A 27924-nucleotide genomic window follows, 5' to 3' on the forward strand; every position below is an offset into this window, starting at 1 on the left:
CTCTGATCCTCAGAACTGCAGGCAAGGATGAATCATCGGAGCACCTGCTTTGCATACACAGAAGGCCCCTCTGGCACCTCCACCTAAATGGGTCAGGAGGGGATGAGAGAGACCCTATGCTGAGAGTGTCAGAGAAAGGGATTGTGCATTAGTTGGACGTAGAGTCTTACCTAACAGAAGCCTGTATAAGGATCCATAGTTGGATAAGAAGTTCAGTATTAGGAAGGATGCTAAGTAGGCCCAGCAAGCTTCAAACAGTCATAGGCTCATGTGAAGTGGAATTCAAGTGCCTGTTTCTTTTTTTAATATAATTAATCTGAAAAGCTGCACTTGATTCTGCGTCATGGAAAAGCTGCTGCTGCCTTTTACACTGACACAAAGCTAAGGTAGAGGAGATGGGACTGCTGCTTATGTTTTGCTGCCTGAAAAACTCCCCTTTCAGGCTTGTCCTTCATTTCTAAAGGACCCTGGAGCCAAGTGGCACTGAAGTCATAGGAAGGGCAAAGATAATCCATATCTTTTAAGAGCTGGCAGGATTGAGCAGCATGGCAGGGTTGGAAAGGGTTAATAAGGTTAACAGGCAATCTAGTTCCGCCACCCCAGAACAACAACCCAAACCAAACCCTGGATAGGGTTGCAGTGAAGGGTGATGGACAGCAGTAGCAGGATTAATTGCCTCCCCGTGGGGTAGTCGGAGTACGTAAAACATTTCCTCCCCTCTGGAAATGACAGACAAGAGTTATTTCGGCTGTGCAAACTCTCCTAGCCAGGTTTTTTTTTGGGGGGGGGGTAATGGTGCAAAGCCCTGACAGCTCTGTACTGCCTTCAGGTGTTCTCCTTTCCATGCAAAAATTGTAGTTTCAGGCACCTAGAAGAGTTACCTCCACCGACAAAGCAGAGAAAAGCTTGGTTAGTTTTCTGTGGACCTTGTGCTTGTTAGGGCACCAGTAACAGGTTATGTTGTGTGGGAAGCAGGCATGCTGTGGCCCTGATACAGGACTGCAGGTTGACCAGTTGACCATCTGTTAACTCAGTCACTAGCCTTGAGAAGAGGTGGATTTGGATGGGAGGCTCACAGTGCATGGAGATTCGCAATTTAACCCTTCTGTATCTGCAGACCTGACACAAAAACAGATTCCTTACATAGCAATCGGGCTTGGAAACAATCTTCAAATTGATTTAAGATATCAATGCATCCAGTGGGTGCTGCAGCACAGAATAACCCTTTCCATCCCAATTTCAACCCCTGCCTGCTTGGCAACAGCTTCCAAGTGGGAGTGAATGGTGGGTCACAGACCCTCATTTAGAGTTCTTAAATCCCAGAGGCTTTCATGTGGCTGGCTGGTTGTGAACATGGCCTGCAGTGACTACCTACAGGTGAATTACTACACCGTGTTTAAGGCCAACAGTTAAATATAAGCCCAGTGGGAACGAAGAGATGCCTTGAACCCTGTACCTGGCCACTACTGTCCTCTGGTGGTGGACCCCAGTAATTGTACAAGATAATGATTCACAGCAAATCAAGGTCCTAGGCACCGAAATGTCTCTCCTGAGGTGGAAGCAGCTGCTGTTAGCTAGTTTACCATGATTTAAGATCCCCTACTACAGACTATGAGCATCTTAGCTGGTCAGACTTAAAATGAACAAAACAAGAGAAGACTACCTTCCTTCAATTTAGAATGGTAAATTAAACATCTCCCTAAAAACCATTTCAGTGCAAATGATCCTGACCTGGTAGAAATGCAGCTGGGATGAATGGGTGATTTGTTAGAGATGCTTCTATTTCCTTTCGTCAGTTGCTTTTTGCAGGAGAAAAATGAAAGCGATGTGGAAGGATATTATGCTTGAAACCTTTTCTTTTTCATTAATGGAGAGGCAGGTGCAAAGGGCTCTGGCAAGAGATACAGCAAGAAGCTGGACACCTTGCAAGGCCAGATCATCAGTATACTGAGGGCCACAGAGCTCAGTGCGTTGGCACATGTCTTAATTCCTGATGATGCTCCCCTCCCACTGACGGACATATACAGTCACTGCTATCAGCAGGTATCTAAAACATCCTGGGAGAATTCAAATTAGCATATAATATTTGCATAAGCCACATCATCATGCAGATTTCTTTGTGTTCACTATCTTGAAGGTTGAAATAAGCACTTAACACCATTTTGGTTTGCCAGTGTATAGAATTCTTGCACACAATAGGAATGAGCAAGGGGCTAGCTAGGCATACAGCCTGCCAAGAGATGGGCTAGTCCAAAGCTCTCCAACCTTTCAGGCCTAAGACCTGCTTTTGAATCTGCATGTGTTAGAAACATGTTCAGCTATCTTCTCCCTTTTATCTTTCCAACTAGTTAGAAGGGTGAAAACATTTCTCCCCTGCTTTCTGCTTATATTTTAATTAAGGAATGGCCATATCTCAGTGGGAGAGCATCTGCTTTCCATGCAGGGGGTCCCTAGTTCAGTCACCAGCATCTCCCAGTAGGGCTTAGAGAGAACCCTGCCTGAAACCCTGGAGGAGCCACTGCCAGTCACTGTAGACAATAGATGGACCAGTGGTCCGACTAAGTCTAAGGCAGCTTCTTATGTGTTTTATTTAAAAACAAAAACAAAACCCTTAACAGAAAGTAGCAGCTATGCTTCAGGTGCAACTCAGTTTCAGATCCTGATCCAGCAGTTGATCTAGCCAGTCAGCTAAACATCTATCCACCCAAGTCAGACAACAAAAAGCCAAGTTGCCTCAGTCACATTTCCCTTGCTGCCCTACCAGTCCCAATGGGTCCCAACATCCTATTGAGCAGAATAATGCATCTTGCATGTTTGGGACCACCCTGCTCAATTTCCCAGCACAGGCACCAGAGCTTCCTCATCGTGCTTGACCAGCACACTTCTAAAAATCATGTGAATGCACATTTCTTTAAAAAAAAAAGTTTTAATAGTTTGTTGCAATATATTAATCTGTGATGCATGTTATCGTAAAAACAAATAACTAAAAACAAACACTTCATGAGAGCTGACAGTTGGTGGATGGGAGAACCAGAGACTGTGATAGAGGCAAGAGCATCCCTGCCTTTTTCCTTCTACCTGTCCAGAATGAAGACAGGAGCTGAAGAGAGGGAATGGAGAAGATAGTAGAACTCCCATTGCTTTGGTTCAATGGGGAGCAAGAAAGAACCTCCTGGGTGGCTAAGGACTGGGAGGAAAGTGGCTTGGCCCCAAGTGCTCCAAACCCCAGCTGCCACCTTTGCTCCAGCAGCTGCGGAGAGAGTGCCACTGGGTCTGCAGGCCATGAGCAAGAGAGAGTCTGTGGTGGCAGGTCTGGGCAGTGTCTTGGGTTCGACACGGGGCCCCCAGTTCCAGCTCCATTGGCCAGGAAGAAGGTACTGCCAAACTGACCGTGGAAATGCTGAAATTCAGAAGATAAGGGAGGGGCACTGCCTGGGGCTATAGCGTGATGACCGTGCCATCCTCCCGGAGGCTGCCTGCTCGGCTGCCCCGGATTGGGCTGCCGCTGCCGCTGTGACTGTTCAGGGAGGGCAGCGAACCCTGGGAGCTGTAGAGGGACAGGCTGTGCTGCAAGCTCTCCAGGAGGCCGCCATTGGGGCAGCTGGCAGGCAGATCACTCTCAATCACCAGGTCACCCTCTTCGTCACTCTCGCCCTCTGCTGTGCTGCAGTTGCTCAGGTACTGGGAGGCCGGGCTAGGTGTCTGCTGGCTGGGGGTGCTGTCCGTGGACACGCCAGAGCTGCCCGAGGCCTTGCTGCTGCGGATCACATTGTTGCGCTGGTTGGCCGGCTTGACGGTGATGATGAGGTTGTGGCTGTTGGCCACCATCATGTCCGTGACCTGGTCCAGCGACTTGCCTGCCACATCGATGCCGTTGACTTCCAGGATCTCGTCATTCACGGCCAGCAGCCCCGTGCTTTCCGCCAGGCCCCCCTTGACCAAGCGGGAGATGAAGATGCCGGGCACCTTCTCAACACCGTGGGGTGCCACGCGCACGCTGACCCCATCCCGGATGTAGAAGCCAAGGGGCTTGTTGGAGCCGTGCTTGTGCAGCCGCACCCGCCGGTGGGTCTCGGGCAGAATGTCCACATCGATGATGGAGGAGATCTGACGGAAGTCCTGCGGCATGCCAATCAGCAAGTGCGGCTTGGCCCGCTGGTGCACAGGGCGAAGAAGCCCCTTCTTCTTCCGCTGCAGCGAGTTGGAGGCGAAGACGCTGGTGTCGGCTTCCGCTGCAAGAAGGAAAGAAAGCAAAGCAAGCACAGATCAGATGGGCAGGTCTCCACTGCTCAAGCCCAACCCTTGTTCCCCAGGTGTGAAATATCTCCCAACTTCACTGAGGTTCTACTAGCCACCATATTCTACCTCCATTGTCAAGTATCAGTATGCCTTTGAATACCTCTTGCTGGGAATCCCAGGCAGGGAGAGGGCTGTTGTGCTCATGTCCTGCTTATGGGCTTCCCATAGACAATATGCTGGCCACCGTGAGAACAGGATGAAGGACTAGATGGGCATGTGGTCAGATCCAGCAGCCTCTTCTTATGTTCCTAGTCCTCTCTCTGTCCCCTGTGCACTCATCCTGACTTCAACACAAATCAAGGGCCATCTCTAGGATTAATAGTGCTTTAGGAACACACCCCTTCCACCTGCCATGATCAGTTTTGCAGCATTACCAAGCCCAGCGCTTCTTGTGCAGGATTGCAAAACCTGGCTCTGCAACAGGCCCTCCTGCTCCCAGATTTCCCCAGAAATGCCCATGAAAGGGGACAAAAACTAGCTTTCAACAGTTTTCCCCTGACTGGTATGAGTGTGGTGCATGAGTGATTTAACTTAATGAACCTAACTGAGTCTCGTTCATTTCAGTGGTTCTACTCTGAGTAAAACTCAGCTGAATACCACCCATTGTCTGGTAAGCTCACTGAAACATACATCTTAAGTTATGAGAATATGGAGCAGAAAGATCCATGTTGGGGTTATGATTGTTTGCTTATGGTTCAGAATGAGTTACTAGTAAAATAAAATAAAAACTAGGGGAAAATAATTTTTACCAATGCACCACAGACTTAACAAACTTAACACTGAGCTGCTGAGTTTAGCATGGCACCCAGGACAAACACCCAGCTCATCCCCTGTTGTGTTCATATCCATAGTTCCTTTCTTCGTTGCTCTGCCTCTGCCAAACACATTATTGATTTGCTTGAATATTTGTATCCCTACTTTCCAGCTCTTTAGGACCCCCAAGTTGTCTAGATGATCACAGACACAGTGTCAGCTACTGCAGAGGTGGTTGCCAGGCACTATAAATTTCTCTCATACCAAAGAAGGCTTTTCAACAAAACCTGTCTGCGTTTAGCCAGCTGATCTGTATCCCTTGGGAGCTGCTGGTTCTCTAACAACCTTGGAATTTTTGAGACGCTGAATGTTTTAGCATCATGGGAGTTAATAATGTTGCATGACAGGAGAAACATTTCCAGTTTACAACATCTGAATGCAAAAGTGTCTTTTTGGCTGGGGAGGAGGGGGGAAGTGGGACACCACTGTTTTGTGGTAGTAGTTTATATATAAACCCTGTGAGCAAGGAGCAGTACCAGAAATAACACAGGTTGAGACCCCAGTGTGCATTACAGAGAATGACTATATTTCCATTGAAATGTGAATGGCTCTTACAGCATTCCTTTTGTAGTGCTCCCTATTGCCAGGGACGTGGGGTGGAGAAAAGGGGGGAAGTTGATCACACTTGGGCCCTGACAGATCATGACCGTGAGTGATGTGCCACTCCCTTGTATTATAACGCCACATCATTAGGCACCAGAAGGCACAGCCAATGCAAAATGCTGAGCAGGTCTCATTCTGCTCAGTAGTGCTGACTCCCTCCTCACACACTTCTCTACCCAGGTCAGATCCTGACCCATGCCTAGATAGATGTACCTGCCAGTGCTGGAGAGGGAAGAGGAACTCAGCCCCTTCTGGGATTACCCACTGTATGCCAGGCTGGGATTAAAGGGGATATGAATAATTCAGTTTTAATCACACTTTGAGCTGTACTCTGCAGACTTAACTCTGTCGCTGCCAGCTCAGGCTCTGGTGTTCTCCTGCAGCAAAAGCAAAATAAAGGCTGTGCCAACAGCCAGACCCTAGAGCGGAACCTGCCAGTTTCCATGAGGTGCCCACATCTGAATTCCAGGGGAATTCATCAGGAGTAACTGGGACTCAGAACACACAGGCACAAATGAGAATTGGCCCTGAAGATCTGGTGCTGGGAGGTAGTGGGAGAAAGAGACAGGAAGACGGAGGCAGAGACCTTGTCCTCTTGCTAATTCCATGTGCTAATTTATCAAGTGCATGTTAATCTAAATTGGTTTCAGTGGCGTAAACAGACCATCACACACATACACAGAGCAGGAACTTTATATAAAATACTTGGGTTTATTATTTAAGATTGTCAGTCCCAAATGCTAAATCTAGTAAAAATGCATTTAAAGATTGAATAAACTGGAGGAGAGGAGAAATATGTCCTTTTAATCATCTAGTTTTGACCCTGCAGCAGGAATGGGGACCCTCCAGATAATGCTCACTACATCTCTTGCCATGCCTGGTCATTGGCCGTGTGAGGCTGATGGGATTCCCCATTCCTGCCCTAGAGAGTAAGCAGAGACTCTTAAGAGCGCTCTCTTCTGCACTGTGAGAAGCATATCATGAATGTCCTCTGTGCAGTCGGCAAGCAGAGGGCTTCAAATGACCTCTTATCAGTTTGTCACTACAGAAAGGCGAAAGGCATTGTTATCTCAAGATAATATGACTTGAGAGGACAGGCACTGCAGAAGGCTGAATTAAGAAGTTTTGGGATCTGCAGAAAACAGGGCGGCTGACAGCAGGGGACACTCTTTTCTACTCTGTTTTCCTCCAGGGATGCCTGCAGGGGACCCCTCTACCATCTGGGCACTATTTGTCACTGCATGCCAACACTGCAGGGAATGCTGTAGGGACATAAGAGATACTAAAGAGCTGGAAAGGCTTGAAGGGCTGTCAGGCTGGAAAGAGGCTCCTTGCAAGGAAGAATTTGCTCCCTGGGGCTGCACCAGGGAGAAATCGGCTACAGCCAAAAGGGAGAATTTGCAGTTTGGGTGGGGGAAGAGGGATTCCTTTGAGATGCCACTCAATTCAAGAAGTCAGAGGCAATTAGTCATATGGGTTTTACTTGATAAACAACTTGTTTTGCGTAAATCTGCACATGGGTAAACAGAATCATTCTGAGGATGTTAAAAAAACTACAATTGCAGTGGGTAAATTGGGCTTTCCCAATGTGCTGCCTTCCAGAGGTTTTGGATGACAATTGTCCAGTTGCCACTTTACCTCTTCCTTGTCTTGTTGTTCCCCCACCCCACCCCCGTCTTCCTTCAATGAAATAAATAAATAAATATCCCTGTATGCACACCCTGAAGAAATGTGCTGCACATGCCTATGCATCACACCTAGCTGGATGGACAGTTCACCCAGCCCCCTAAAGAGGCCAAAGATATTTGTGACAAGCAACAAAATGGACTTGAAGAAATAAGAAGAATCTGAACAGATCTGTGGTTTTGGTGCTGTTGAAATATCTGTAATATCTGAGAGAAGAGAGGCACCTGGGACCTAAACTCATACATACTTACACACCCCACAGCAATCCCAGAAGTCGGTGCTAGCAGAGTTTTGGAATCCCTGCACAATCTACCCAGGGGAGCATGTCCAATTTCACAGCCTGGTCCCTGCAGCTTTGTAAATTAAGCCCACAGAAGGAACCGGCCCTGGCCTCAGCTCTCTTTTTATGAGCCTCCGTTCACTTTTTTAGTCATTTGCAGCGTGGAAGACCAAAACAGCAACAAGAAACCCCCAGCAACAACTAGTCATTGACAAATTTATCTTGCCTGGTTGCCTGGAGAAGACTCTGGATTGCCACAGGAGACCAGATGGGTGATGTGTTTACAAGCCTGCGTCTGTGACAGATGGCCATGCACAAACACGAACACACACACACACTCAACAAAGTCAGTGTACTACACAGGACAAGAAACTTCTCAAAGTGGAAGGGAGAGCAGCCTTGCCATGTCTCTATCCTTAAGTGGCACACCCCTTATTCTACAGAGCTTGTCAGATGGAGCTCCAGAGTTATAAATATCACACAGTGTTTTTGGCGCAGCGGCTTATTTTTAGCCCAGGGAGACTGTTCAGGGCTGTGGAATCTCTCTCCACCCAACCCCACCCAGCAACCAGTCCAACTAGTGCCACCTCAGGTTTTGCAGGACCCTTGAGCAAGAAGCCCTTCATGGGCCTTCCTCCTGGAAGAGGTCCTCTCTCCTTTGCACCTTGCACCATTGCCCAGTCAGTTGCCCTCTCTCTCTCTGAGCCAAATCTGCAGTGCTGCCCAGAACAAGAGGGACAGCAAGGTGAGTGGAGAGTTCTGACCCTTTTCCTTGACTGGTGATAGAGAATAAGAATAAGAAGAATTTATACCCTACCCATCTGGTTGGGTTTCCCCAGCCACTCTGGGTCTCCCCTGCATGCAGAAGGTCCCAGGTTCAATCCCTGGCATCTCCACGAAGGGCTCAGATAGCCTGAAGCCCTGGAGAGCTGGTGTTGGCCAGTGTGGATAATACTGAGCAAGATGGACAAAGAGATGGAAGATTCCTATCTTCCTATGAGGAGGAAGAGAAGCTGAGCCAGCCAAGGAAAGACCTGGCAAGAGGTCCTGGCAAATGCCCAGCAATGCCAATCCTGGTGCCAAGCAACCAGCATCATTGTACTTGGCAGCCCTGCAGCATCTTCTGTGCTACGAAGGCAGCCAAGAGCAAAACCGCAGGGCAGAGGAGAGCACAGGGGGCAGAGGGAGGATGCATAGGGTGCCCAGGTGTCCTGCTCTACAGAGGACAGTTTTGTCCACCCCAAGTCCAATTCAAAGATGAAAAATCATAAGGGCGGGGGGAGAATGGGGATCAGGGGCCTCGAAGTCTCCCATCAACAGTAAGCACTTGGACAACAGACTGAGCAGACGCATTGATCACCTGGTTACAGTCTTCTGCACTACGGTGACATGCATTTCTATTTTCATCAAAGTAATTATTTCTTTTTTTTTTAATTCTTTCTAAACCTGCATCTATACAGATAAATTAGCATATGAACACTTTATGCAAACTGGCACTCTTCTTTCTAAAGCAATGCATAGGTGGCCACCTTAAGGATGCACTTCAAGTTCTGGCATAGCAACCTTCGCTGGGCTGTGGCTGGTGAATCAGCCATTGAGCAGGAGGCTTCAGGTAAGAGAGGGAAAAGAGGCCTTTCTTACGGCCATTTGCAGTGGGTGTTGAAAACATCTGCAGAAGGCAAAAAACAAAACCAGGCAGTAACAGCTCCTCTGTACAGGAGCCTGGATATTCCTGGGTGTTCAGCAGTAACGCTGGCATTGTCCCCAATGTTTCATTCATCTCTTTCCTGCGACCTGCCATCCAGCCCTCAGAAGAACAGCTTCCGGTGTACAAAAACAGATTTGGTGGCTCAGTAAAATAGGCTTATGCGGTTTGCCTAATTTGCATAGTTAATTCTGACAGGAGATTTTTGCACTTCTGGTTTCAAGTTTCAAGGAGCTTCGATTTCGTTTGTTGGTATGTTTAGTTGGCAGAGAACAACAGAAATATACACTCTGCTCTCTGAAGTGGGTGAGTGTGGTTCTAGCACTGGTACAGAATCCTATACCCACTTCCCTAGGAGTCAGCCCCACTGAACTCAATGGAATTATGTATGAGCAGCCGTGCTGTTTGGTCTGGGCCTTGGGCCCACAATCCAGGTTCCCCTAAACAACCTCCCAGAGAGAGGCAAATGATGGAGGCAGCAGTAAACAGACCCAGCATCAACACAGCAGCTGCCTGGGCCAGTGCTGGTCACTATGGAATCATTACTTATTTTTCACACAAAAAAATTATGATCAGTGGTCAGCCAGCCAGGCATGTGTGTTGTTACATAGACCACTTTTAAGAACATATCCTTTTCTACAACAAAATTGTACTTATCCCCAGGTAAATGCATGGAACATCAGGGCAGCAGAAGCAAACTCCAATTTATTGCTGTGGTCATGAAGGTGCTAGGATTTAAGTGAATTTTTAAAGTGTCAAGTTTCACATGTTCAGAGTATTTCTTGCTTTATTATAATGATAATTTGAAAACTGCCCACCCCCAACTTCTAACATATCAGGAACGTGGAAGCAGTTATAAAGCATGGAATGGTGATTGGAATTGGGAACAAAGAGCAATGTAAACTGTGCTTCAACAACTGACACATGGCCATCAAAAGTCCATCCCACAACATTCAGGGTCTTAATTTGCCTTCCCGCACAGGTTTGGGTCAGGGACGCGGGTGGCGCTGTGGGTTAAACCACAGAGCCTAGGACTTGCCGATCAGAAGGTCGGCGGTTTGAATCCCAGCGACAGGATGAGCCCCCGTTGCTTGGTCCCTGGCTCCTGCCAACCTAGCAGTTCGAAAGCACATCAAAGTACAAGTAGATAAATAGGTACCACTCCAGCAGGAAGGTAAACGGGGTTTCCGTGCGCTGCTCTGGTTCGCCAGAAGCGGCCTAGTCATGCTGGCCACATGACCCGGAAGCTGTACGCCGGCTCCCTCAGCCAATAAAGCAAGATGAGAGCCGCAACCCCAGAGTCGGTCATGACTGGACCTAATGGTCAGGGGTCCCTTTACCTTTACAGGTTTGGGTCAGGCTGTCTCCAACTGGTTTTTACGGTTTAATCTAATCTGCAAACAAGCGGGGGGTGGGTAGGGATGATTTGGTGAAGCTATTCAAGGAGTCACTGTTTTAATTAGTTGTTATTGCCTTATAAAGCCCAGAAATAATCCACTCTGGAGTTCCTGTGGGTTGGCTGATGGAGACAATGCTCAAGAAAGCAAATGTCTTTCTCATTTAGAATGAAAATCTGCCCCATCTGCTGCCCACTACTAGCCTTAAGAGTACATGAATGAGCAAGGTGGGGAAAAACAGGGAAAGACCAACCTGGACCCATCCATTAGCCAAACAGAAAGCAGCTATAGGGAGCTTGCTCTGTCCCTCCTTGTGAGAAATTAAGAAGTTGTGTCCGGCTGAGTTAGCTTTTTTTCCTCCACCAGTCCCAATCTCCTTTCCTTTTGTGCTGTGTCTTTTAGAATGTAATGTTGAAGATGGGGCAATCTTATTATTGATTGTTGTAAGTAATTATGGGAGCCTTTTTTTGGCTGAAGAGTTAGGTAAAAATACTTTAGACAAATAAAGATGCTGTTAGGCGAGATTCAGATACAGGAAAATCTCATTTTTGTCCTTTAAATAGATTTTGGACACAGAGCGTTGCTGTCTCAGGACTGCAAAAATAATTTCTGGATACTGTTCCTTAAAATATATCAGTGTTGTCTCTATTCAGCAGGGCCCTCCGTAACACCCACCAAACTGTTCTGCCTTTAAAATGGTTAGGAAATAATCCATTGTTGTAATATCTGAGTACCATCAACTTAGGCACAGACAGTGTAATTCTAACCAATTCTATTCAGAACCAAGTCCTATTGAAGTCAGTGGAGCTTACTCTCATGTAAGGGAGTGCTAGGATTGCTTACTTGGGAGCAAGTTCTACTGAGCTCAATGGAGCCTACTTCTGAATGGACATGGTTAAGATGGCACTGATGCCCTCCATCACAGAGATCCACAGCCTGAGCATTAAAAGCACCGCGTGCACGGCACATTTCCCACTTCCACAATTACACTGTAGGTGTGCAGAATCTGGGATCTGGCACAAAATTCAGTTTCAGAATATTTGAGCTTTGCTTTGCTTATTGTATTTATACCCTGTCTTTCATCTGTCACAGAACTCAAAGCAGCATACATGAGGGGTTTCCAAACAGTGCTACATTTGCTTAGTTTCAGCAAATGCACTGCATCGTGTGGCTTTGTTGCTGTTGCTAAAAATCAAGTTACTAGTCCTTCTACCTACAAAGACAAACTGATAAAGACAAGTGCATAGAGGTGAATGAAGTCTGACTAGCCATAGGAGGGCTGAGTGGGACTTTTAGTTATTGATGGCAGTTTTGTTGTTTTGTTCAGTTCCTTGCCTTTTCTCCTGGCTAGCAGAAATTGATTAGTCTCCCTCCCTCCCTCCCCCCCCCCTCTCTCTATATATATTGCACTCACACACAAACTTTCACACCCACAAACACAGAGAACAAAACTGCCTATATCTTATCTTATTTGGAGAATTTTAGCATACTTCATTTCTAATCCTGATCTCAAGGCATTCTTGCCTCTGCAGGTAATGGTGGCATTGTGGTTAGATCATGATCTGGGGAAATCCAGGCTTCAGATCCCCAAGCCAGCTACAGCCTACCCAACCTGGCAAGGCTGTTGTGAAGAAAAAATCAGTGGGTGAAGAAAACGATGTATACTGCTCTGAGCTCAACACTCTCTTGAGTTCCTTGGGTGACAGGCAGGATAAAATAAAGTACCATATTTTTCTGTGTATAAGACTATAATTCCCCCCAATTTTTCAAGTTTAAAATTGGGGGTTGTCTTATACATAATGCATAGGGGGGACTGGCACTTGGTTCATTCCCAAAAAATAGGCGTTGTCTTATACACAGGGGTGTGTTATACACGGAAAAATATGGTAAATAGAATAAATTAGCTGGATTAAAATGAAAGTGAACTCTAGCCCCCTCCTTAAGAACCTTCTTACCACGTTTCTGGATGATGATCCGGAGCAGAGGATTGGCAGATGACAGAGCCTTGTGGTAATTGTCATCATTGTTGATGGGCAGCAGGTCTCCATGGATATCCGTATACCCAAGCAAGACATCCACGCAAGGGATTTGGTGGACTCTCTGGATCAGCTGGTAGAATTCTTGGAAGCCACCCGCAGTGGAGCGCTTCATGGCAAAGCGGCGATACTCAGCATCAAACTGTATAAAAGGAGATGGGGGCCAAATGTAAATCAGCAAGCTGCTAACACGTCCCAGCAAATTCGGGGAAAGACTTGCAATACATGGCAACTGCCAGCCTTACTGCTGCCAAAGGACTTTGGACTCTGCTTCAGTAGGTCAGTATTTCCTCCCCAAATCAAGGCTACCCTTTTGATTTCTCAGTCCTTATCTTTAAGGGGGGGTTGTTGTGTAGCATCCTTAACAGATATGCCAGGGAATTAAAACTGCTAGCTTTAATGCAGATGAAGTACAAAACTGCTAAAGTCTTTTATTTTAACAACACGACTCCTGGTAAGTAGAGTACCAACTCATTTAGAAGTGGTTATAAGGGATCAGTAAGCTCTTCTTCATGCATTTGTTATCTTGCTTGCTCTCATCTTCTCCTGGGGTCTCTGCTAGGAGACAGGAATGATATGCCTGCCTTCTCCACCTGCACAATGTGCAGGTACCAGTCACAGTATTATTTACACATGGCCAACTACTTGAACATAACGACTGAAGTGGAGAAAAAACTCCTCTTTACTTCAGAATGTATCAGTTAAAGAATGTTCTCATTAACCAACTGCAGATACATACCTCAATCATGTAACCAAACTATCATTTGCGGTGAGAAACAATAATATAAATATATATATAATAAATATTATGATTTGTTTATTATTATATTTGCTGTTGCTTTTCTTTTATCTCATTATTTTTACTGTGCAGTTTTTTAAAAAAATAAATCTGGAAACTGCTCAGGGTCTCCTTTGGGAGTCCAAAAGGTAAGGTAGACATTTACTAGAATTGATCAATCAATAAACATATTGACAACTTCACATATAAATAAGGAGCTTTCTACATGATGGCTTCTCCCCACATCCCCCCCCCCCACTGCAAAAAAGGAGAGGATAATTTTCAACACACTGTTGTAATGCTGAAAGAATTACAAGCAAAAGGATGCAGGTTCAAACTCAGGCATCTTCCAGTAAGTTTAAGAAGGACTTCTGCCTGAAACCCTGGAGAGTCTCTGCCTGTCAGTGCAGACAATACTGAGTAAGATTAACCAATCAACTGACTTGATATAAGGCAGCTTCCTCTGTTCCATCTGAAACTCAGAGGTATTGCTCCTAATTAATACAGACACACAAAGGAAAGACCAAGCTAAAGGGAGGTGGTGTTAGCAAGGAGGATGCTGCTTATATAGGACACAGAAGAGCAGAGGTGAGAAACCTGTACCCTTCCAGATGTTAGATGGCAGCTCACATCAGCCCCAACCAGTACAGTGCTACCTCTGGTTGCGAACAGGATCCGTTCCGGAGGCCCGTTCGCAACATGAGCAGAATGCAACCCATGTTTGCACTTCTGCGGGTTGCAATTTGTCGCTTCTGCACATGCGCGAGTGGTGAAACCCGGAAGTAACCCTTTCCAGTACTTCTGGGTCGCCGTGGGACACAACCTGAAAACGCGCAACCTGAAGCAAACGTAACATGAGGTATGACTGTATAGCCAATGGTCAGCAAGGATAGGTACTGTAGTCCAGCAACATCTGGAGGGCCACAAAATTCCCAACCCCAATGAATAGATAAGTGCATTGTGGAAGGCTATGTCTAGAAGCAGCAGGGAATATTTTTGGGAAGGTGCCTGGATAAGAAAGGGTCAAACCAAAAAGATTTACAGAACTGTGAATGGCCAGCAGCATTTCCCTTTCCAACTTAGTTCTGCCTCTTGTCACATCCCAGCTCCCCAATCGAGCCTGTATGAGTCTAGGTGCACAAGGCAGATCACAACTTTTGAAGCAGCTTCCTTCTTCAGTGGGGTGTGTGGGTGGGCAACCTTTTTTCTGTCAAGAGGAGGAATCCAGCAGTGGGCAGGGTTGGAGTCAACGTGGCTGGGACCACAGGCAAAGGTTGGTGGACACCCCCCTTTCCCCCTATCCTTGTCAATCATATGAAATTGGGCCAAGGGTGCAGGTTTCCCATCCTCTGCCCTAGAGGAACAAAAAGACACCTAGGCCAGCCAGGAGAAAAGCCCAAGAGAGATGCTGTATTGTGTGGGATGTCCCCCCACCAGATGGCGTTTTCACAAATCATGAACTGTTACAAAACCTTATCTGAAGGACCCCAAAAATGGGGCGAATCCCCAAATAAGAGAAATAACATCAGTTCTAGTAGGGTCGAGAGCAGGGCTGTAGCTAGGGGGTGGTGAGTATTTCCATAAATATAAATAAAAATATTGATTATTGCCTCATAAGAAAAAGTTTTAAATAGAGGGTGAATTGAATGGGGGGGGGGTTGGAGGATAGGCAGAAAGAAGAGCTAATTTGTCCGTGGCTGGGGGTGCAATCTGGACGGTTCTGCCAAGGGCGCAAGATCATCTGGCTACGGCTCTGACCAAGAAAGAGGGAGAGAAGGACAAAAGCAGGTGAAAACAATACCAGGCACTTGCTCCTATTTGAGCTGGACTATTCCATCCCCCTACAGCAGGGTAGGAAACCTGTGGCCCTCCAGATGTTGTTGGACTCCAACTCCCATCAGCCCCTGCAACCATAGCCAATGGTTAGCAATGATGGGGGCTGCAGTTCAGCAGCATTTGGAGGGCCACAGGCTTCTTGCTTCTGCCCTGCAGTTTCATCGACTGATGAGTTTTTGATATTGTCAGATTCTAATTATATTTGGGGGCCGTTTTGCATACCAGCTCAGTATCCTCTATGCTGACCAATGGCAGCTCTCCAGAATTTCAGGCTGGCACCTTTCCCGGCCCTACCTGAAGATGTCAGGGTCCAGTGGCGTAGCGTGGGGGGTGCAGGGGGGGCCGGCCGCACCAGGCGCAACATCTGGGGGTTAGGGTTAGGGGGCGCAAATCCACGGGTTAGGGGGCGCAAATTACTTGCCTTGCCCCGGGTGCTGACAACCCACGCTACGTCACTGTCAGGGTCCAAACCTGGGATCTTGTCAAAGGATTTGTGTTCTTAAAGGCAGGCTATACAGTGGTACCTCAGGTTAAGTACTTAAATCGTTCCAGAGGTCCATTCTTAACCTGAAACTGTACTTAACCTGAAGTACCACTTTAGCTAATGGGGCCTCCTGCCGCCGCCGTGCAATTTCTGTTCTCATCCTGAAGCAAAGTTCTTAACCCGAGGTACTATTCCTGGGTTAGCGGAGTCTGTAACCTGAAGCGCATGTAACATGAAGTGTATGTAACCCGAGGTACCACTGTAAATGAGAGCAACAAACAGCCTATTAAAGCCAAACAGGGAACTTTGGATAATGCCTGCCTTACAGTAAGCCAGGTTATTCGCACCCTCAGCTTGGTGTTGTCCTCTGCTCTGATTGCCACCATCTCTCCAGGGTCTTAGGCAGAGGTCTGTCCCATCACCCAGACCTTTTAACTAGAAATTCAGGGATTCATCCTGGGACGTTTGGCATGCAAAGCATGTGCTTTACCAAATAGCCATGATTCCTCATTGGACTTAAGTCAAGGGATGCTCCAGAAATGCTGTATATAATCTGGGGTGTGCCTGTCTGTCCCAGCCAGTTGCTTGTGGGAAAATTCTGACCCTCTAAAGAGAACAACAAATTTAATCCCAAGGGAGAATTGATGTCAATCGTCAGTAGAATTCTAAGAAAGATCAGTTGGGTTCTGCAACCTCCAGTCTGAAGTTGGAGATCTGTCCTCGCGTTTGCAATGCTTATTTGGGGAGGGAAATACATCGTAAAGGATATCTCTCCATTCTCTATTACTGCTCTCTCGAAGGCACGTTAATAAACCCAAGACGACTGAACTGCATACCTGCTGACCCACCACGTATCCCACCTCCCTTCACTTCCAAATCGGATTTAGCGCTGGATCAATATCCGGCTTCACCGATTCCTTGAGGCATCCCCTCGCTTCCAGAAATCAGCTCGGCATCCCTCCGAGGCCCCGATGCTAAATAGCCACGGGTCTGATGCCCGGTTCTGGTGCACCATTGCATAACCGGCGGAGAACTCTGGCATCCCTCGGTTCCCTTTCCCGGGAGAAGGAGGTTTTCCCGCACACATACTCCGCATCGAAGGCAGAAATCCCCACGGATCGGAGCAATAATCCTCTGCTGGCAGTCTCCACACTGCCGAAGGATTGGCGGCGGGGGGGGGGGCAGCATAAACAATCGGCCAGTTCCGCCATCCACTAGGCCAGGCTAGACGCGCACAGCAGACACCCGGGACAGGAAAGAAAGCGGGGGTGGGTGGGGAGGGCGAGATGCGTCGCGCAAGCCCGTCGTGGGGATGGTACAAGCCTGGCGTGGGGGGGGGGGGAGACGGTGGCGACAGTTGCCCGGTGCACCTGCTGCAAGCCGGATCAAGGCTGCCCCCAGCAGGGCGAACGGGCCCCCGGCGTGACCTGGGCCCCCGCGACATGAGGGGAAGGGGGCGAGCTAGACGGACCTCGCGTTTGTGGGTCTGGAAAACCACTCCCGAGCTGGAGAGGCTGCAGCTCCGGCGCCGCCGATGCGCAGAGCTTGCCCTGCTGCAGGTGAGCACATTCCCCTTCTTTCTCCCGGGCAAATCAGCAGCAACAGATTTGACCCCCCCCCTCTCTACCTCGCCGCCCCCCACCCTGGGGGCGGGCGCGCTCACCTTGCTCTTGACCTCGATGACGGGCTCCGGGCTGCGCGCCGGTGTGCGGTGGTGCTTGGCCATGCTGCGCCGGGCAGGGCAGGGCAGGGCAGGGCCGGCTCGCTCCTCCCGCCCCGCACTGCTACTGCTGCCGCTGCCGCTGCTGCTGCTCCACCAGCAGAAACAGCAAACAGGAGAAGGAGGCGGAGGCCAGGAGAGAGAACTCACCGGCCATGACGTCAGCCCCCAGCAGGTTGGGGGGATGCCGCGCGATTGGCGTAGGCCGGCCGAAGAGGGCGGGCTCAGAACGTCCGCGGCGCAAGGATGGAAGGTTGCTGACAACGTCGCCTAGGTAACCGGGGCCCGGGGCGTTCCAAGGTGTATCCGACGGCGCGAGATCAAAAGGAGGGCGAGTTGGACGGCAGTTCGCGCGCGCGGACGCTGGGGGAATCCGCCTCCCCGGGGTTGTCTGGCTTCTACATGAGGCAGAGAGGTCGAGCCTTCATTAGTTAAGTGCTGCAATAGCCTCTGCTTGTTGCTTTTGTTAAGAGCGTCGTTATTGTTCAGAATTAACAGCAGATGTAGCTGCCGTTGCTCTAATAAGTGCAAAAAAGGAGGTACTGCCTGCAGCCTCGGAGCTCAAGGCAGCTGCACACGTTCGTTTTGCAGCCATTGTAATGAGAAACGCAGTGGGGAAGAAAGACTGATAACCTTCTGGCTGCCGTCCAAGCTCTGCGTCGGGGAAAGATGGAACATGAGGGGCAGGACGGCGGTATAGGAGACTCTCAGAGCCTTGCCAGTGAGTAGCAATAAGGAAATGGATTGGAGGCCCCTTCTGGTGGCTGGTGCACACAAGCACTTTTTGGCAGCAGAAAGACCCATACAAGTGAACCCACACCCCATGAGGATGCATGGACACGACTTCTGTGCTACTCACGTGTCACTGGGCAAGTAGTATATTCTGGAGTTGCAAATATAGTGTAACTTTCTTTTGGATAGCATAACTTGATTTACACTCAGTATGACAATCCATTAGATGTGCATTGAATTGATCCCACCTTCCCCCCTCCCCCACCATCAAAAATATGTTGATGTACTAGAGCAGGGAGGCTTTATGTACTGCTGACAAGTCACCTCACTTTCAAACAGCTTGAAAACTTTGTTCTAAACTATGTAATTTCTGACATAAAAAGCTTTTTCTCTACCAGATCTATGGAACTCACTGCCATAGAATGCTATTCTGCCTGTGGACTTCTTAAAAGGACTAGAGAAATTCATGGCAGAAACTCTGGGGTTAAAATCCCAAGTGCTATATAGACATATTTGCATGTATGTTGGTAATTGTACAGTAACTGTACTGTTTTGGGTTTTCTGCATGCTTGTGAGGTATCTGGACTGTGTTGTTGATGGTTATGAGAGCAAAAACTTAAGGAAGGAAGGAAGGAAACGTAAGCTTCTTGGTGTCCTGAAAAAGCGGTCAGCTTTGATGCTAGATTAGGAACTACACACTTTATGACTCACGGTACATGGAGATACATGCTGCTGCTGAATGATTGCAGCTCTCTGAATTCTTTTAATTACCCTTGAGAAGGGGGATCATCTCATCTGAAATGCACTGGGGAGTATCAGAGTAGAAGAACACAGATTTTTAAAAGGATTGAATGAACAGTGTTGATCAATAGTGGAGACTTTGTACATTATTTGCTTTGCCGTGCAGCAGATGTTTTCTATAGGGACAATGTAAATAGTTACAGCACCACTGACCTCTTTTTTTGCTGTTGTTGTTGTTGACTCACCAGATATTTATGTGATATCTATTCTGTGAGGTGTGAAATAATAAAGAGGAGAGTGCATTTAGCTGCGAGTAGAAACCACAGAGCCTAGGGCTTGCCGATCAGAAGGTCAGCAATTCGAATCCCCGTGATGGGGGTGAGCTCCCGTTGCTCGGTCCCTGCTCCTGCCAACCTAGCAGTTTAAAAGCATGTCAAAGTGCAAGTAGATAAATAGGTACCGCTCCGGCGGGAAGGTAAACAGCGTTTCCGTGCGCTGCTCTGGTTCGCCAGACGCGGCTTAGTCATGCTGGCCACATGACCCGGAAGCTGTATGCCGGCTCCCTCAGCCAATAAAGCGAGATGAGCGCCACAACCCCAGAGTCGGTCACGACTGGACCTAATGGTCAGAGGTCCCTTTACCTTTACTTTACTAGAAAGCCTAATATAGTGTAGCCACAACTGAAGCCAGTTTTTGCAGTAGCAACACTAGGCATATCAGCTGCCCCCCACACCTAACACAGTGTAGACCTCCCTTTTCCTGGTGCCAGTGTGGTGTAGTGGTTAAGAGCGATAGACGCGTAATCTGGGGAACCGGGTCCGCGTCTCCGCTCCTCCACTTGCAGCTGCTGGGTGACCTTGGGCCAGTCACACTTCTTTGAAGTCTCTCAGCCCCACTCACCTCACAGAGTGTTTGTTGTGGGGGAGGAAGGGAAAGGAGAATGTTAGCCGCTTTGAGACTCCTGAAGGGGAGTGAAAGGCGGGATATCAAATCCAAACTCTTCTTCTTCATCATCATCTGCTCAGCAGGCAGCAGTGAAAATGGGGCTATGGGTGTGGAGAAATAAGAGTGGGCAGGACTTGGAAGAGAGGTGGATAAGCCATGCCTTGCTCATGGTCTGGAGGTTCCCCACACCACACCTGGTATATAGGTTTTTGTTTTCTATGCTGTCTTCTCTTCAAAAACAAAACAACAACGCTGCTTACAATCTATGTTGACAAACTGAGGATGAAGAGAGGGTGAAGGAAGACTAAACTTTGGTGGGAGGTGGTAACATATCCAGAACTGTCCTTGCCACCTCCTTGCCACCCTGTCAGGGCACATGTTGCCACACTCCCGGACACCTTACCCCACTCATGCTCTTGGTGGGCTCACTGGCTGCACTAAGAGCTACGATTGCTGCTCAAATCAGCACTGCTGCACTCAGCACCCCGAATCCTTGGAGATTTCTGTACAAGACTGCAAAGTTACATAGGCCCCTGATTCTTGTGCATGTACAAGATTTATCATGGACCTTTCAATGCTGGCTGATCCCCATGCCTCCAGGATGATGGCAAAGAGCTTCAAGTTCAGAGCAGACTTGAGTCTTGGCAGGCCTCTACTTAAGAATTAAGCACTTATTTACAATGTAATCTCTAAATGCAAACACACAGAGAAGCCTTAGGGCACTTTTAAAGACAATTATATATTTGTAGATGGGAGCTCATTTCTTCAGATGCATGAAATGCAGTCCTTAGTTAGCAGATTCATAATATACAGAATGTACACAGGGAGGGACGCGGGTGGCACTGTGGGTTAAACCACTGAGCCTAGGACTTGCCGATCAGAAGATTGGCGGTTTGAATCCCCACAACGGGGTGAGCTCCCGTTGCTCGGTCCCTGCTCCTGCCAACCTAGCAGTTTGAAAGCATGTCAAAGTGCAAGTAGATAAACAGGGAAGGTAAACGGCATTTCCGTGCGCTGCTCTGGTTCGCAAGAAGCGGCTTAGTCATGCTAGCCACATGACCCGGAAGCTGTACGCCGGCTCCCTTGGCCAATAAAGCGAGATGAGCGCCGCAACCCCAGAGTCGGCTACTACTGGACCTAATGGTCAGGGGTCCCTTTACCTTTTACACAGGGAGACAGACAGACAGATGATGTGAACAGTAGGGCTCAAATGCCACAAAATATAAGAGGTGCAGTTTAGGGATGTCATGACTTCTATTCTTAAAGTTTACAATCCCCTCCCCCATCTCGCGTATCAGTTGAGGATAGTGCTTCATACATTTGATAAAGTTCCCTCTAGTACAGAGGTAGGTAACCTCCAGTCTATGGGCCAGACTTGGCTGGCCAGGGGTTCAGATTTGGCCTGCAAGCCCATTTTCCCAAAACCATGCCCACCTGCACCACACCTGATGTTTTATGTGACAACAGGTGTGGGCTGGATAGAGACACAGCTGCCAGTGCCAATTGGGAGCCTTAAAGTGCAAGGGAAAACTGGCAAGGGTAAACCCCAAGCCTCAGGTGCTTTAAAGCACTTTGCAAGCACTGTGTGGTTCTTTGAAGTCCCAACAATGGGACCTCAAGGCTCCCAATTACCTGACATCGTTGTGACATCAGGTGATTGAGAGGGGATGGCCTTGCCTGTCTGTCCAACTTGGCCCACAAGCCTAGATCTGATCAGGGTTTTGCCTGAGGAGCCAAAACGGCTGCCCGCTTCTGTTTAGCGCATGAAAGTTTCTGCCACAATAAGGTTTTTAAGGTGCTGTAGGACTTGTTTGTGTTTTCTGTAACTGATTAACAAGGCTACCCTTCTGGAATCTCCCATGTACAGATTCTTATTAATATGAAATGCTATTTCCCATAATGAAGGTCGTGAGAGAAAATCTACCCTTCAAAGGAACTCTGGCATCTAGTCCCGGTTGTTGTCTGAGGCAGGGATACTGGCGGAGCCCTTAAGATTGTAACAGAAATGGGCAAGATTCCTGAGGCCTTTCTCTCTGGGGACTGAGAGTGGAGTGCAGTTATCTACCTGGAATCTCCCCCCCCTTTCTTCTTTTCTTGCTAAGTTGTCAAATGAAAGAAGGGAGAAGAGATCAATTGCACCTACTATGTTCCCCTCTGAGCAGAAATTGACAAAACCAGGGTTAGGTGATAAGCCCAGTCTCATCCAATTCATACACTAGAATGGTGGTATAATTAGCAAAATTTAGGCTCTGGATTTATCGTCCTTGTGCATCCCAGTCTTTAGATGGCGAGTCCTACTGTCTTTGAGGGTGCTCCTGCTCCGTTCTGCAGAGTGGGGCCCTGAACTTCTGCCCCAAACTCCTGCCCTGATGGGAAATGCTTTATGCCAAGGCAGGCCACTGTTCATTTTTGCTCAGTATTGTGCACAATGACTGGCAACAGCTCTCCAGGGCTTCAGGCAGTGGACATTCCCAGGACCTTCTGCATGAAAGGCAGATGCTCTAATATTGTAGCTCAGTGTTGTCCAGCGACTTGCAGTAGCTCTACCAGGCAGGGTTTCATACAAGGGCAATTCCCAGCTGTACCTGGAGATGCTGAGGACTGAGCCTGGGACCTTCTGGGTGCAAAACAGATGTTCTACCATGCAGCTACACCCAGTGCTATTTTGCTAGAAAAAGAGATGCCGGAGCTCACCATGAACGTCCCCCTTGTTTTATAATGGCAATGGCACCCACATGAGAGGTGCCGGAACTGAGTTCCATTGAGTTCCAGCTGGGGGGAAAAGCCCTGGCTACATCCCTTTTCCACGAACCAGTTTAGCTCTGGAGCTTCTTCCCAGTCTCTCCCCCTCCCACCATTAAAAACCGAAGCCTCCCCTCCTCCCAGCCATTAAAGATAGAAATGGGAGAAAGCGGCTGGGGGCAAGTCTTCAAAACCTGAGTCAGCACAGCCCTCCCCAGCCCCGCAAGATTGTTTTAATCTCATGAATTTTAACTTAAACTAAAAAAGAGAAGTTTCTTGATGCTATTCTTTTGTTTATTTTTGGATCAAAGTCTTTAATATTTTCCCCCCTCTGTCACACATTGACATTTGCCAAGTTTTTCCTACCACCACAGGGGCTGGAAATAGGCCTTTTGAACATGAAAGAGATTCTCTTTGCAGTTTTATTGCATGGGTTTTTGTTTGTTTGTTTGATTTTGCACTTTAAAAGAATCTACAGACTTGGTGAGGCTTGGATTAAAATTAAAGGAGTTGGCAGCAAGAGGCCTGCCAATAGTTTTCCTGCTCCCTGTTGATGTATCAGGTTGTAAGAGCGCACAAAACCGCTTTACAATGTTAAGTGTTCTTATTTGGTGGAGTAAGGAAGTAAGGAGACTCCTGCTGGATTGAACCATCTAACCCAGCAACCCATTTCCTACAGTGGTTGGCCAGATGCTTCTGAGAAGTCCACAAGGAAGGCATGAAGGCAGTGCCCCCCTACAGTCCCTCCCTCCCCACAACTGATAGTGAGCGGCCGACTGCCTTTGAATATGAAAGTTTGCTATGGTCATTGTGGCTGATAGCTGTTCATTGAGTTCTCATTCCTTGAGAATTTGTCTAGTCTAATCCACTTTTAAAGCCTTCTGCAACTTAGATGCTATCACCACATCTTGTGGCACTGAGTTCCACAAGTTAAAAAACCTACTGCCAATCAACTCAGCTTAGTTAATCCAAATCCTAGTATGATGGAGAAGGGCGGGGTGGAAATATATCTCTATCCAGCTTCTCTATACCATGCATAATGTTATGAATTTCTGTTATGACTTGTCTTACTAGCATTCCCCTTTCCCTTCCCTTCCTGTGCAGAATTCACTGGAAATTGTGTCACACAACACTTGCTCTAATGTAACACCATCTAGCCTCACCAATGTCTACTAATCTCCTTGCAAACAAGTCAGGATGAATGCCCTAAGAGGATATTGTTCCTTGTGGTCCCCACATTCTCATCTTCCTAATTTTGGGACCCAGAAATAACAACAAACACATGTCGCAGGTTGGGTGAGACAAAGGGGGCCTTTCATCTCTCCTGCCCTTCTGAACAGGAGGCTGAAAGCTGTGTGTGTGTTTTAAACTCACACCTCTCTTTTCCAGCAGCTTCTTAGGATGACCTTGTCTGGCTGTTCTCTCTCGCTCTTTCTCTCTCTTTTTGTGAGGAGAGCCTGGCTCATGTTTGTAAAGGAGGCTGTGTCAGGGAGGGAGTACAGATGCCATTCTGTAATAATGGGAACGTTTCGGTCCGTTTCCCCACTGGATTTATTGCAAGCTGTGCTGCTGCTGATGCAGTGGCCAGGCACAGGAACTGAGCTATATTTCTCTCCCCCCTCAGATTTTAGCCAGACAATTTTGGCTCCTGGTGACCCCAAATGTTCCCATTCCCCTCACCCTAGGCTTGGCCAATGCCACAAAGGCAAAATGGGTATCAGACTATTTGTGGAATCGCAGGGAGGACAGGTCTTCCTCAGCTTTCTTACGTCCTCTATCCATGCCCGTCTATGTATTTTGGAGGGCAAAAAAAAAACCTTTTGCCGTGCTCTCCTGACTTAATATTGGACTGGTTCCTGATGCTTCTCAACCTAAGGAGAGAGAATGGTAGGCAGCCACACAGTGCCATCAGGATTTGTGCTTATCTCCAGCATGCTGAAATCATCATATATTTATTTATTTAAAAATAATAGGTTCTGGGGCTCAAAACTTGTTTGCAAGGCACACATCTTGGACTTGGAAAGGCAGCCTTCCAGTATGTATGTGTGTTCATTGATAGGAGTGACCAATATGTAGTTCTCCAGATGCTGCTGGACTCCAACTTCCATCACCCTGACTATGGGCTATTCTCATCATGGATGTGCATCGTATTTTAAAGAATAAGAGTAAGGTCTAAAAATCTGATACAGGGAAGGCAACATAAGGAGGGGGAGGAAGAGAGTGAGAAAGAGATGAAGGTAATAGGAGAAGATGTTGATCCAGTTAAATTACACATACTTTGAGGGTGATCCAACACATTGTTAAAAGAAGTCCAATTGTGTTTAATGGCTTTTTAACCTGAGGACCACATTCCCTCATGTAGAACCTTTCAGGGAGCACATGTCAGCGGTTGGCAGGCCAGAGGCAAAAGTGGGCAGAGCAATGGATGCAACCTGTATCTTTCTACAGCAGGTTGCATCCCAGCCAGACAAAAGTCAGAGGTTTACACATGCAGGCACACAGACAACACACACACCTTTCCATCCACTGTTGGGCAGAGAGGCCTAGAGGGCCACTTTCAGCCCCTGGACCTGAGGTTCCTCACCACTATGTAGAGGACTACAGCTTCAAAGGCTGCGCTTGAGGAGAACTAAAGGCTTGTACCATATCACTTAAGCCTTGCTTATTCTGTGCCTAGAAAGTGTGGGTCTGAGCCGTTTTCCGTTTGCCCCACTGCTTTCCCTGGGAAAACTCACTATTCACCACTGAATTGGTGCAAACTTCAATCCACAGAAAATCCAATCGATGTCTGCTTTGATTCAGTGGTAAGGAGTAGGTTTTCCCTGGGGGAAAACGGTGGGACAAGCGGAAGTGTGGACACGCCTCAAGTTGTATTTATTAACTTGCAACAATAGCAGCCTTGTCTCTTGCTTTCTCATGATGCACAGCTAGAGCAAGCCAATTGCACTGGGATTTTACCGGTGTAATGCCTGCTGCCGAAACATGCAGTTAGGAATCCAGGGGCAAACAAGCTGCTGCCTTCCAGATATTTGGTGGACTACAACTCCCATCAGCTCCAGCCAGTGTGGCCAGTGATCAGGGATAATGTGAGCTGTAGTCCAACAACATTTGGAGGGCACCACCTTGGCTAGGCTTGAGTAAGACAAACTTGAAGACTCAAAATCTTCTGTAAACGTTTGTCATTTAGATACTGAGGGTGGCTGTCAAGTCCTATTCAGAGTAGACCCATTGAAGTTCATTAATTTGACTACACTAGGTTTGTTAATTAGCGTTTACTCTAAGTAGGGCTTAATTAACTACAATCTTCTAAAGCTAAGCAAACACTGGCAGGACTGCCAGACATAAGGAATTTGGTTGATTAAACACCCTTCACCTGTGCTAACATTCCCTACTTTTTCCTTAAAAAAACAGTACACCACAACCAGCACTGTGCTCTGCGCTGCACTCAGCTACCCTGTAAGCATTTTTTAAAGGGGAAAAAACCCATTTTTAAAATTCGGGGGAGAGAAGCAGGCAAGAGATGTAGGACTTGGACTTATTCCCCCCCCCCCCGCCACAACACCCTTGTGTTTCTTGCTGCAGCAGGCTGCAGAGTTTCAGTGGGGAGTGCAGTTTGCCCTGGATTTGCTCTTTAGCAGGAACATTCCTCCCCTGTGACTCCCTGGAGCATGACAGCTCACACACTGGGCTGGGTGCAAGTACTGAAGGCGGTTCCACCTTGGCTGCTTGTTGAGCCCCTTATCTCTGCCCAGAATATGGGTTGCAGCAAACCCTGGGGTGTATCTTGCCCCACCAGGCTGGTGCTGAGCTTGTACGTATCTATCTGCAGCCCTGGCAGGTGTTCAGCTTGCCTGAAGTCAGCAGCTTAGCAGATGTCTGATGGAGGTAAAAAGGCCCTTGCCATATTGTGCCTTTTTGGCTTTTGCACTCCACTAACAATTACTGTGGGGCCAATTTTCATAGGTCTCCCAGTGGGGAGGCAGCAAGGTGAAGTTGGCTGCTTCACATGATGGAATCTAGGAAGGCTAGATGAAAGCAAGAACTGATGTCTGAACGGAATGGTGCAGTGAAACATTGTGAATTGTTGTGCTCAGAATGGGGAGGGAATGTTAGGTGCTCCGCTTCAGGCAACAAAATGCTTTGGGCTGGCACTGTAGAGTTTATTTTTGTGTGTGTATTTGTTTATTCCATCTTGGAAGCCAACCCAACATATGTAGAGTGCTCAGTTGGTGCCCACACACGGACCTGCTTAGCTTCAGGTAAGGTAGCTAGCTGCCTTATGTACCCTTAGACCAGAGCTTTCCAATCTGTGTGCTGCACAAACACTCCCTGTGTTCCTGTAAAGGGGTTAGTTTAACCTCCAGATTGCTAATAAAACTGAATTACTGTGTTTTGAAATGATGCATGTCTAAACAGTATGTCACCAGCATGAAAAGTTTGGAAAGCTCTGCCTTAAACTATATTCTGGGCTCTTTTCACATTCAGCTTTCTTCTACTCACTCTGTGCTGGTAGCACAGGTCCACCTGATCACATTTTCACATTTATGTGTTAACAAAACTTACATGCCACTTGATTGTAAATAGGCTGCTAAGCAATTTACAATCCCCCTCCCCATTTAATTTTATCAGTAAAAGATAGCTAAAAACAGGTACAGGCAGCAACCATTATAGGTGTGTCCAGTTGACACGCGAATCCTGGTGCATGGGTCTTTGGGGACAGAATGGGGGATGAAGATGGGGACGCGGCAGGGCGCTCTTATGCAAACTCCGCCGACAGACACAGGGGATGGGAACAGAACCCCTGTGTGAAATTGTCACTGCTTGTATTTTAAAAAATACAAAAATAATTAAAATCAATGGCAAGCTAAAAAGAAATTAAAACATGTGTCAGGTTAGACTTGGCTAAACAAAAACAGACCCTTGTTGTTGTTTAGTTGTTTAGTCATGTCCGACTCTTCATGACCCCATGGACCAGAGCACACCAGGCACTCCTGTCTTCCACTGCTTCCCGCAGTTTGGTCAAACTCATGCTGGTAGCTTCGAGAACACTGTCCAAGTGTCTTTATTTTCCATAGACGTCCCTGAATTATTGAAGCCGTCCCAGTTTCTGATTTGATTCCGGAATGT

The 27924-nt window shown here is 47.6% G+C and overlaps 1 protein-coding gene across 1 annotated transcript; it reads right to left on the reverse strand.

The window, feature by feature from the left end:
• Nucleotides 1-2906: 2906 nt before the first annotated feature.
• On the reverse strand, nucleotides 2907-17887 carry PARD6A (par-6 family cell polarity regulator alpha). The gene is made up of 3 exons (XM_081018432.1): nucleotides 17581-17887; nucleotides 12739-12961; nucleotides 2907-4232 (listed from the first exon to the last, which is right to left on the reverse strand). The coding sequence occupies exons 1-3, from the start codon at nucleotides 17641-17643 to the stop codon at nucleotides 3439-3441; spliced, it is 1080 nt and encodes a 359-aa protein (XP_080874558.1). The 5' UTR covers nucleotides 17644-17887; the 3' UTR covers nucleotides 2907-3438.
• Nucleotides 17888-27924: the final 10037 nt, after the last annotated feature.

This window comes from Podarcis pityusensis, assembly GCF_964106645.2.
Source record: "Podarcis pityusensis genome assembly, chromosome: 8".
Lineage (NCBI taxonomy): Eukaryota > Metazoa > Chordata > Lepidosauria > Squamata > Lacertidae > Podarcis > Podarcis pityusensis.